Raw genomic sequence first — 11,917 nt, forward strand, 5'->3', positions numbered from 1 at the left:
TTTATGTGAATGGTTAACTTTAAGTACATGGTTACATTCACTATACCATTCCAATGACGTTGCGTTGGCACTGAGCTATATCTAGCTAACGAGTTCCCTGAGGATGTAAAATTTAATCGAGTACATTATTATAATAAGTAAAACAGTGCATCTATTGTTCTTAGATATGGGAATTTCATCTCCTAACATATCCTCGTCATCTTCCTTTGGACGAAATGGTTACTTACTTATATTATTTGAACCTCGACTAATCATGGGAGTGCTATCGGGATGCATGTCTTTGTTAAACTGCCTGAAAACTTTAGACATATGCAAATGTACTATTCTTTGCATGAATTAAGATCCATAGGACTGTATTTGAATGGAATTAGATCGGAAATTAGTTAACTCTGCCGAAGAAGCCCAAATTACATCAACAGTTCATTTTCTACCTGAAAACAGGTTTTCCTACAGCTTAAATGCAACAACAAGGAAGAAAGATAAGATTCTAAATAATCACCCAATCCGGTGTGGACACGCGGTAACTCAGTGTTGGCTCTCTACCAGCCACAGAAAAGCGGTCAACCAGAAGCCTAGTACACTGTCAACTTGGATAAGGGCAGCCTCCAATGTAGTTGTAGCTAGCAAGTGGAAATGCATATGACAAATGCCCCTTCCATGAAAGGATCCTTGTCCTCAAGGATTAAATTTTGGAAAGTGGTGAGAAATATGGGTTGTATCCTCCCATGTAGCATCCTATGCATAAGCATTAGTCCACCCGATGAGAAATTGAGGGACAGAGGCACCATGTCTAGAAATAGTTCTAGTATCCAAAACAGCTGCAGGAATGACTAAGATAGACCCATCAGTATCCAGCACTGGCATAGATGGAGAAGGACTGTGTCTGGTGCCAATGTGTTGCTTCAACTGGGACACATGGAAGACTGGATGAATTCTAGTCGCTGCTGGTAAGTGCAGTTTGTAAGCAGCCGCACCAAATTTTTGAATAATGGTGAAAGGGCCATAGTATTTGGATGCCAATTTGAGGTTCCTTCTCAAAGCTACAGAAGCTTGTATGTAAGGTTGTAACTTAAGATAGACCTTGTCACCCACTGCAAACACTTGATCAGTTCTGGTCTTGTCAGCAAACAACTTCATCATCTCCTGTGCTTTATGTAGAGTTTCCTTCAAAATATCAAGAACAACAGCTCTCTGTAACAGTAGAAACAAATGTTTTGGCATAGGAAGGAAAAGCTAAGTGTGGAGGCAGATAGCCATAAAGTTCCTGGAAAGGACTCATCTTGAGGCTAGTGTGGTAGTTGGTATTGTACCACCACTCATCTAAGGGAATCCACAAATGTCATTTCTTTTGTTGATTACTACACATACACCTCAAATAGCTTTCAAGGCAAGAATTCACCCTTTCAGTTTGGCCATCAGTCTGTGGATGGTATGCTGTGCTTAAATTCAGTTGAGTCCCCAATGCCTTGAATAGGTCCTGCCAAAAATGACTTGTACAAACTTTGTCTCTGTCAGAAACTATAGAAGCAGGTAGACCATGAAGCTTGAACACATGAGAGATGAATTCCCTAGCAACAGATGCAGCTGTGTAAGGATGGTGTAATCCAATAAAGTGGATGTACTTAGTCATCATGTCCACCACAACAAGGATGACAGATTTTCTTTCACTCATTGGTAATCCTTCAATAAAGTCCATTGAGATGTGTTGCGATGCATGGTCTGGAATGGGCAATGGCTGCAGCAAGCCAGCAGGAAATGTATGCTCCCTCTTGTGACTTTGGAAAACATCACAAGTGGAGACAAAAAGCAGAACATCCTTCTTCATTGCAGGCCAGAAGAAGTAAGATTTGGCTCTTATATAAGTTGCCTGCATCCCAGAATGTCCCCCTACTGCTGAAGAGTGAATAGAGTCTAAAATTTTGGTCCTAGTATTTGCATATTTCCAATGTAGAGTCTCCCCTTGTATCTTAAAATTCCATTGAAGTAAGTGTACTTAATATTAGAGCTGGGAGTGATAGTAAGCTGAGCAATTAAGCTATGAACTGTGGAGTCAGCAGCATAGCTGTCAAGAATATCTTGAGTCCAAGCTGGACTTGAAAGAGAGGTAGAGTGACATGATGCACCAGCATGGGGTCTTCTGGAAAGAGCATCTGCCACTTTGTTATCAGAGACCTTCTTGTACACAATGGTATAGTCATAACCCAACAACTTCATAAGCCATTTTTGTTGCAGAACAGTGAAAATCTTTTGTTCCAAAAAATAAAGAATGCTTTGGTGATCTGTCTTTATAATGAATTTGGTACCTTGTAAGTAATGCTTCCATCTAGCAACAACTTGGACAATGGATAGTAACTCCTTCTCATAAGTAGACATAGCAGCAGCTCTTGGTCCCAATGGTTTGCTGTAAAAAGCAATGGCCTTGTTGTCTTGCATGAGAACATCACCAATTCCCCCATCACAAGCATCTGTCTCCACCACAAATTGTTTGTTAAAGTCAGGCAATGCAAGCACAGGTGTAGTTGTCATGGCAGTCTTGAGCTGAATAAAGGCAGCAGTGGTAGCAGGAGACCATTGAAAGGAATCCTTTTTAAGTAAATCAGTTAATGGTCTACAAAGGAGCCCATAATTCTTAACAAACTTCCTGTAATAACCATTGAGACCCAAAAACCCTCTCAAATCCTTAATAGTTGTAGGCAAAGGCCAGTCCACCATGGCTGAGATTTTAGCAGGATCATCCTTAACTCCATTGGCAGTGACAATATACCCAAATACTCTAGTTCAGACTGTCCAAAACAACACTTAGATAAGTTTGCAAAAAGTTGATTCTCTCTTAGGATTTATAAGGTAGTTTGTAAATGCAGAACATGATCCTCCAATGTAAGACTGTAGATCAGAATGTCATCAAAGAAGACCAGAATAAACTTTCTAAGATGAGGTTGAAAAATCTTATTCATGATGGCCTGAAATGTGGCTGAAGCATTTTTAAGGCCAAATGGCATCACCTTGAACTCAAAATGGCCATGATGGGTTCTGAAAGCAGTCTTGTGGATATCAGAAGGGTATACTCTTATCTGGTGATACCCATACTTCAGGTCAATCTTGGTGAAGAATTTGGAGCCATGTAATTCATCCAAGAGTTCATCAATCACTGGAATGGGAAATTTGTCTTTGATATTAATGATTTTCAGGTTTCTATAATCAACACAGAACCTCCAAGAGTTTTCCTTTTTCTTGACAAGTAAAATTGGAGAGGCAAATGGGCTGTTACTAGGTTGAATAATTCCAGAAAGTATCATGACTTGGACCAGTTTCTCCACCACAGACTTTTGAATATAGGGAAATTTATAGGGTCTCAAGTTAACAGGCACTGAGTTGGGTTGTAAAGGGATTTTTTGGTCCAAATCTCTCTGTGGTGGAAAGGAATTTGGCTCAAAGAAGACATCAGGAAAATGATCTAGAAAACAGGCAACTGGCTGAGGTGGTTGGGATGGAACAGAGGTGGTAGAAATAGAGAATAGCTGACCAACCACTCCATGAGAGTGTTTTTGAAAGAACCTTTTTAATGCAGAGCCACTCATCATGTGTAAGGATGGTTTGGGAGCTGAACCCTGTAATGTGATCTTCTTACCCTTATATTTGAAGGTGATGCAAAACTTGGCAAGGTTGAATAAGGCATCTCCCAAATTCCTCATCCAATCAGCACCCAACACAATATCACATCCCCCAAGGGTAAAGGTCTTAAATATGCACAAAACTTATGTCCCTGCATGGACCACTCCAAGTTAGAACAAATACCAGAGCTTACAGTTTTTTCCCCATTGGCCACAGTGACTATGAGGCTAGCAGTGTGTTCAATGGAATATTGTAAGCTTTTGGACAAGGTAGAGTCAATGAAGCTATATGTACTGCATGTATCAATCAAAATTGAAATGCCTTTATTCTTGACAAAACCAGGAATCCTTATTGTATCAGCTGAGGTGGTGCCTGTAAGTGCATTTAGGGATATTTCCATGTCACTCTCCACCAATGGTTCCTCATCAGTCCCATGCTCTGTGTCCAATCCAGAATCCGATATTTCTTCAGCCTCCTCTCCAATTAAGACACATAAGTATTGTTTTTTACACATATGACCCCTTTTGTAAGTTTCATCACAGTTGAAACATAGTCCTTGAGCTTTTCTTTCCTGCACCTGCTCATAAGTAAGATTTTTGAAAGGCAAGGATTGGGCAGGCTTTGCAGTTGGTTGTGGGACTGATGAAGGAGAAGGTGTATAAGTGGATTTAGGAGTAACCATTGGTGGTGGAAATGGTCTGGAGGTAGTGAAAGAGGTAGAAAAAGGCTTTGGGGTAGGTTTAGGTACTCTATGTTGGATAAGTAATGTTTGTTCTTGCATCCTAACTAGTGAAAAAGCATTCATGAGTGTTTTAGGATCGAACATGAGCACGGAATTCCTCAATTCCTCTTTTAAGCCACCAATGAAACTAGCAATAAAGTAAGATTCCGGAAAATCTTTATTAACACTGAGTAGTAATGCCTTATAATACTCAAATTCTTCAAAATAAGCTTCGACAGTGGTCAGCTGAGCTAGTTTGTTAAAGATACCAACTATATTATCATGAGCAGGGTTTTCAAAACGCGAGCAAATACTTTCAGCTAGATCTGGCCATGAGATGTGGTGTTTATTCAAACGAAAATTCTCAAACCATTTACCTGCCTTGCCATCAAGATGTATGGCCGCGATCCCTACCTTGTTGAATTCTGGCACAACCTGCATCTTGAAGTAATATTCACATTTATGAATCCAGCTCTTGGGGTTGTCACCATCAAAACGGGGAAAATACATTCGTGGAGGACGATGGTGAAAATCTCTGCTACTAGTATAAGATTGGGGGTGATGTCCATCATCATCAGCAAGAGGAACAAACTGAGCACCAGTAGTTCCACTATGGTCAACATGTTCCAAATTTTTGCTTGAATGAAGATTTCCCATCTCAGATTTAATCGTTTGAGTCAAAATGGAAAGCTGAGCTTCAAAATTAGCTTTCATCCTGCTTTCGAATTCTTCTTTAGTAAGCGTCGAATTAAGTTGGAGTTGGATGTTATCAATCTGAGTGTGGTGTCTATTAGAGGCATCAGTAATCTCTTTACAAGATTGAGCAACCATGATGAGAGAAAAAAAATATTTGGTGATAGGATGGAACGGCTCTGATGCCAATTGTACTATTCTTTGCACGAATTAAGATCAATAGGACTGAATTTGAATGGAATTAGATCGGAAATTAGTTAACTCTGCCGAAGCAGACCAAATTACATCAACAATTCATTTTCTACCTGAAAACAGGTTTTCCTACAGCTTAAATGCAACAACAAGGAAGAAAGAGAAGATTCTAACTAATCACCCAATCCGGTGTGGACACGCGGCAACTCAGTGTTGGCTCTCTACCAGCCACACAAAAGCGGTCAATTAGAAGACTACTGCACCGTCAACTTGGATAAGGGCAGTCTCCAGTGTAGTTGTAGCTAGCAAGTGGAAATGCATATGACAGCAAACTAGTGGAATACTATACCACAAGCTCAGTATTCGGTCGAGCTTTCCCTAAATTTTTCATCTCAAATTCGGATTTTAAATAGCTTTTAAGGTCTCTTATTACATCAAGAGTACCCATCATGTCTGCACCATTGACATAAATAGCTACAATTCCAAATCAGGAACTTTCTTGTGAATACGCAAGAAAAAATAACTTACTTGTCTATCCCCTCCAAATCAAATAGCCACTTAGATGGGTATACCACTTCCGCCTGGTTGCTTCAAATCAAAAAAAAATTCTCATTACTGATTTGAACAAGATAGAAGACATGAAAAAGAAAAAGATAGATTATGGTATGGAGTATAGATTTTTTTCTAATCAATCATGGAAGGCAAAAAAATTGGACAAAATAGATCCAACTTAGCTGATTTGATTCCATTGGTTCCGATATTAGCTCGACGATAATCCATCTGTAGAAAAAAAAAATATCAACCAATCAAATATAGCTCTGCGGTATAGCTTCGTGCATGATATCGTGTTTTAGTATAAAAGATAGAGAAAGAGGTAGAGAAGGAGAAGGATTCTGTATTTGATCAGAGTTCTATTGGTTACATGGATATAATACATATATATACATGGAGAGGGGAAAACCAAAAGACACCAAATCTGGACCGCACATCCATGGGCATGGGTCCTTTAACAGGGTTGATTAAGACTTAAATAGTTTTCAACTCTCTATTTAAACCCGCTCCGTCCTAATTTGGTTGCATCTTTTGTCTGTATTCTTCAGTTTTTCTTCACCAGTTATTATCTTCTAATTATAACTGAATCAATCTTTCTTTATAAAATATAAATTCTTGATTAAAGTTAGTTTTAAATGGTTGATTGATTTTAGAGAATCGAAGTTTTAGTTTTAATTTACCAGTAGTTGAATTGAATCCGTTTAAATATTATATAATAGTTAAATTTCCTGTTTACAAAAACATATATAATTTGTATTTATTGTTAGCAGGCATGATGTTTTGGTGAATTTTCTTAATTTAGGTCAAAAATAATGTTGTCTTACAATTAGTTAGCCTTTTACTTGTCGTTAAAAGCCAAAAAATTAGGGCGGCCGAGTTTGATTTAAGTACCAACATTAGATACAAAAATTTATTGCCCTCTTATTGAAGCGCTTTCAAGAAACCCGTTATAAATTTCTTGAAAATAAATGTGATAAGGATAGTGTTCCACACCGGCAAATGATTTGAATGTAATTAAGTTTATGCTTAATTTTTTCTTTAGCGGGGCAAAACATGAGTTATTCGCTTCCGGGTGGAAAGTTCTCAGGAACGTCCCTGACGTGTTAATTCTGCAGCACCTTTTTGAAATTAGCTCAACCGGTACCAACTCCTAAATCTTTTGCAATCGATTTCCACAGCAGTAAATGGAAATAGTAAGGATCCATTTGGGTCTTTATTGAATTTTGGGGGTAAAATGGATGCCGTTATCCATGTTTATGCAAATAAAGATACAACTGAAGAGCTGGTTGTTGGAGAAGACAAAGTAAACATAGAAGTTACAAATAGCGTATCTGTCGGAACCGTAAGTGTTTTACCCGAAAAGAATGCAGAAGCAAAAAGTATTCATTATAGTTACGAGAATGAAGCTACAGATGATTTTGATTTGGAAGACGGTGATGACATTGACAAAGCCATGGTAGCTAATTATACGGCAGGCCTTGATAAGGTGTTAGCTGAGCTTCCTATTACTAATGGATGGGACAGTGCTTACTACAGAGAAGGATATCCCAAAAGCTGTTCAAGTTTCTGGTACAATTGATGATCTGGTACGATTAATGACGGAAAGAAGGATATATCCGACAATGGTAATGACTCTATCGAAAGTCCGACCAAGAAAGTGGAGGAATCAAGGATAAAAGGGGAACTGGAATCTGAATTACAATTAGAAATCTCTCTCGCTTCAACTGAACCTGGTGCCTATGATTCCAAACGAAAGACTTTCCTTGTAAAAATCTGAAAACAGTCCAAAGCGAAAAAAAAATTCACATGCTCGTCAGGGGATCTTAATTGCAAGTGATTCAAGAAACGTTGGAGATCCTTTATATTGGGTTGAAGTCTATAACGGTGGCGACAACATGACATCAAAGTGGATTATTTCTTACTGATGGGAAGTAGTTTTGGCACCTTTAAAAAATTTGGTGGCTCTGCAGATCAGATTCCGTTCGTTATCTATTTGCCTGTACTGGAAGGGTTCCCCTTGGACCAGAGTCGACGTCCCAACTTGATACCTGCTAAAACCAGAGTGGAGAATTTCGTGGCACCTTAGCTGTTTTCTAGTTCTGACATCTTATAAATAGTCATAGGAAGGCAAGAGATACTATCTGAAGATCGAATCGGGATTACCATTAAGTATCTCATTTTCATTTGACCAAAGAATAAAAAAAAGAATAGCAAAGATGGCAGATTTCTGAACACAATAACTAAAGCTGCCATAATATTTATCCATCATATACATCATCCATGAAAGTGGAAGTTTGTTTCAGACTGGACTTTGTTTAGGGTTACTATTCGCTGTTTGGGGTGTTTCAGGGTTCCATGATGGATCCCACTGCACAGTATGAGGATCAGATGTTGTGGTTCCACCTCGGATGCGTTTCTGAAGATGTTCTAAACTGGCAACCCGTTGCATGGAGGATGTTCGTCCCATTTTGTTGTTGGTTCCTGGAGAATTCTGAATGTCTTCAACTGGAAGCACCGAAGGAGTATCAGACGATGTATTGCTCACTCCCTGGTCGCTCGGAGGGTCAGGAACGGGTTGATAGAATTGTTGGCTGATGGCATCTTGGGTAGGCACTGCCGCATCTGCAGATGTGTCTGATGGGCTACTATCAAATTGTATCCCCATGGTAGATATCTCAGACACGGCTTGGAATATTGGATTGTTGTACCCTGTCACTTGCTTAACTGTTTCTTCGGCCATCTTCACCTAAAGAAAACCCCGCAAAAAGAAAACTCAGACAGTTTAAGTAACCAAATAAGTTTAATATCCATATGGCTCATTGTCTGTGGTAGTAATTCACACCTTAAAAGCAAAGAAGGCAATCATGTGGAAGAATACATAATATCTTAATGACCTACCTTTGCTCTCAATGTTTCAACATCTGCTTTCAAAATTCTATTGTCAACAGCAGCTTCATTGTACTTTTGGCTTATATCAGTAAGACGCTTCAGCAATGAAGAGTTTTCAACTCTTAACTGCGCAACCTAGAGAATAGCAAACCGAAAAATAATTCTTCATTGTACTTGCATACAAGGGGAAAACAGAGGCAACATAAAGGGCCAAACCTGTGTCTCGAGCTCGCTTAGGTGTGCTTGCTTTCTTCTTCTAGACCGTCTAGCTGATTCCCTATTTGACAGCATTCTGTGTCACATGACAAGCGAGATTTTAACAAATAAACGGATTAATGCATGCGAAGAAAATTGTAACCAACTATACTAAAAATAAAATCTTAGTTAGCAGGGAACTTCTTTGCAGGTTCAAACACATTTTTTGACGCGAAAAGGGAAGATTTCATTTAAAAAACCAAAGATGTCACCAAGAGTGACGCCAAAGTTAGAAAAAAGAGAGATAAGTAGAAGAAAAAGTGAAGCAAGCTCACAAAGGAGCAACTCAGAACCTCCAAAAAAAAAAAAGGTCTAAACACAAACTCCAGCAAGAACTGCCTAAAGTCCTTAAACTCAGGAAACACCAAAGGTTCAAACACATGGACATCGGTACATAGGACATGCAAACCCAACATCTGTATCAGGTTTTTCAGTTCAAACTTCAAATAGTGCTAGATCAAGATTCAAAATTCTGTCCGGGCCATAAGGATGGACAACGGGTTTTCAGACTACAACAGAGAACCTAAGTGGCATAATTTCTCAAATCAAACTGAGGCAAAGCATTGAGCTATATCTTAAAGATCCCTCTCCTACAATATTCCTAATCATTCTTCATACTTTGGGAGCTCCAGGTGTTTTCAATGGGGGTTGGTATGAGAAATGACGTGCTTGGTGTTTTATGTCTTTTCATTAGATGGAAGCTTTATTGTACATGGAAAAAAGATGCTGGAACTGTATATTGGCAAATAATCGCCCTTAAAGAAAGTTTTGGGGAAGTATATAGTTGGCACATTGGTAACATGCAAAACAGGAAAGAAGGATAAGGTATTTGAAGCCCTGGATATAAGGAGTCCACTGAGTATTCTCTTTCTTCATGCTGCACATCGATTGATGCACATTGAAACTACTACTTTGATCAGCTCACGTGAAAAACTATAAAAAACTAAATCATTTAGAGAAGATTATTAGAGGCAACAGACATCACAGAACCCAGAGTCCAGCTATTTGGCCTCCTTTGAAGTCCATTGGCAGGCCATTAAAGGATGGGATCCTATATATCTGGGTTTTAAGGCCGGTGCTTAGTGGGTCCATGTTCAATGGATGCTCTCCCTCCAGTCTCAGATGTTATAGTTACCTTCTTACGCGTTTTACATCGGCAGGATCCATATTATCTGTGATTTCTGTTTCTCCATCAAGGTCGTCATCTTCAGATTGTTCTCTCGACGAGATACTAGTTGTACGTCCAATTTGAACGCCTGATTTTTTCTGCAACACAGCAGGTAAAGCTGGAATTCCAAGTGGTCCCTTAACAGCCTTATCTTGTTCCATGGATATACCATGTCCAGGGCCTGCATGGTAGACCAAAAAGTAATAGTTAGATTATAAAAATCCATTTAGCCAAATTCGAACATACTACTTAGTAAGCTATTTGCCTTTGACACAACCAAATTCAGCAAACGACAAACCAGTTTGAATCGACTTGAGCTTTTAAAAGAGTAAGCTTTTCAGCATTTCTGATTGCTAAAAGCTAATCACTTTTTACAAGGGAAAAAAAAAGCCATAAACAAGTTTGAATTCTAAAATGCTAACTTTTTAAAAATCATGAATGTATCAAATCCTCATCATATACAACAAGCAGAGACCATGTTTGACATGCTAATTAATCACAAGAACATCTACTGGAGCTACAACAGGCATTGGACATTACAATACATACCTTTCCCAGCCGCTTGGGACCCCATTTGTGTAGTACCAGAAGCTTGGGATGATGCTAATTGTGTTGTACCCGAAGCTTGGGTCGGCGACCCATTGTAAGCTACAGAAGAAAAATCCTGAGATTTTGCAGATGATGCCTATCAACATAATTATAGAGCACATGGTCAATGGTCAATAAAACATCAATTAAACAGCATCGAAAAAATCATAGAAAGAAGCACAATAGAAACTCTCAAATCAAATTTTTAGGATCTCATTCAAGTAATTATATTCTTAGATCACGTTAACTGAAATTATTGGTCTTGTTTGCAAACACATTTCAAAGTTACCTAAGAGTCAGCTCATTGTTAAACTATCCTATACAAATTTGGTCTGGAGAGTTTTCCTAAATCTTAATAAACCCTGAATCACTCCTCCAACTAACATTCTTTACCAAAAAAAAAGGTATCCTCAACCATAAATAACTGAAAGAAAGCGAAGCTTACCCTAGATAAAGCAACAGCAGCACAAGCCATTTCAAGACGGCGTTTTAGAATAGTTTGATATTCCTCCGAATCTATGGGAACACTACCATTAGCTGATAAATCAGACGGCTGTGAATGATTAGGAGGAGGGTTAAGAATAACAGGTTCCTTAATCTCAACCACTTCTTCATTATTATTAGTTACAGAGGAAGAAGAAGAAGGTAAAGTATGAGTTTCAGCTTCTTGAAGAAACTTCTGAAAAGTCCATTCAGATGAACTTCGATTCATCATCTGATTCTTCATACTCAAATCATCATCATCCATTGTTGTTGTTGAACTTGATTGTGGTGGTTGTAGTGGTGGTGCTGGTGGTGGCGCTGTCCAATACGGGTCGGAATTTTCTTCCACTGAAAACACCCTATCCATTTCTCTCTCTCTTCTCTTTGTCTCCTCTTCTTTATTTCTGTCTTGATCCGGTTCGGGTCTTTGGAATTTTGATAAGAGCAGACGACTTTTTCAACGGTCATGTATAAAGCGTTACTATTTGATGCATATCAATAGAGGGGATAATGTGCTCTACGTAGATAACATCCATTAGATTTAATTCTAGATTTACGCAATGTATATCTGATGGTTTTGTTTCGGGTGCACGTAAGATTTGGTGTTTGTATTTTGAGGCGTATGCTGTAAACTTACCATCTCAGGGAATCTGTGGTTTTGGCTGTTGCGGCGCCCAACGGGGTGTTGTATATTTGAAATAGGCATAGGACCACATGTAAACGTGGTTAATCCAACATTTTTTTTTGTTTTTTAGATATACTAG

General features: G+C 38.7%; 2 protein-coding genes across 2 annotated transcripts; both read right to left on the bottom strand.

The window, feature by feature from the left end:
• Positions 1-2,837: 2,837 nt before the first annotated feature.
• On the bottom strand, positions 2,838-5,164 carry LOC113352508. The gene is made up of 2 exons (XM_026596320.1): positions 3,806-5,164; positions 2,838-3,737 (listed from the first exon to the last, which is right to left on the bottom strand). The coding sequence occupies exons 1-2, from the start codon at positions 5,162-5,164 to the stop codon at positions 2,838-2,840; spliced, it is 2,259 nt and encodes a 752-aa protein (XP_026452105.1).
• Positions 5,165-7,929: 2,765 nt separating this feature from the next.
• On the bottom strand, positions 7,930-11,555 carry LOC113350024 (light-inducible protein CPRF2-like). Its single transcript, XM_026594086.1, has 6 exons — positions 11,116-11,555; positions 10,632-10,767; positions 10,050-10,263; positions 8,876-8,951; positions 8,669-8,794; positions 7,930-8,516 (listed from the first exon to the last, which is right to left on the bottom strand). The coding sequence occupies exons 1-6, from the start codon at positions 11,518-11,520 to the stop codon at positions 8,070-8,072; spliced, it is 1,404 nt and encodes a 467-aa protein (XP_026449871.1). The 5' UTR covers positions 11,521-11,555; the 3' UTR covers positions 7,930-8,069.
• Positions 11,556-11,917: the final 362 nt, after the last annotated feature.

The sequence above is a fragment of the Papaver somniferum genome, chromosome 2 (genome assembly GCF_003573695.1).
Source record: "Papaver somniferum cultivar HN1 chromosome 2, ASM357369v1, whole genome shotgun sequence".
Taxonomy (NCBI): Eukaryota; Viridiplantae; Streptophyta; class Magnoliopsida; order Ranunculales; family Papaveraceae; genus Papaver; species Papaver somniferum.

Excerpts from the sequence above, each read along its gene's own strand:
- LOC113350024 (XM_026594086.1), bottom strand. The coding sequence starts at position 11,520 with ATGGATAGGGTGTTTTCAGTGGAAGAAAATTCCGACCCGTATTGGACA. Across the intron at positions 10,768-11,115 it reads CTGCTGTTGCTTTATCTAGG|GCATCATCTGCAAAATCTCA; the intron begins GTAAGCTTCGCT and ends TTATGTTGATAG. Across the intron at positions 10,264-10,631 it reads GTCCCAAGCGGCTGGGAAAG|GCCCTGGACATGGTATATCC; the intron begins GTATGTATTGTA and ends TCTACCATGCAG.
- LOC113352508 (XM_026596320.1), bottom strand. The coding sequence starts at position 5,164 with ATGGTTGCTCAATCTTGTAAAGAGATTACTGATGCCTCTAATAGACAC. Across the intron at positions 3,738-3,805 it reads TGGCCAATGGGGAAAAAACT|ACCTTTACCCTTGGGGGATG; the intron begins GTAAGCTCTGGT and ends TGCATATTTAAG.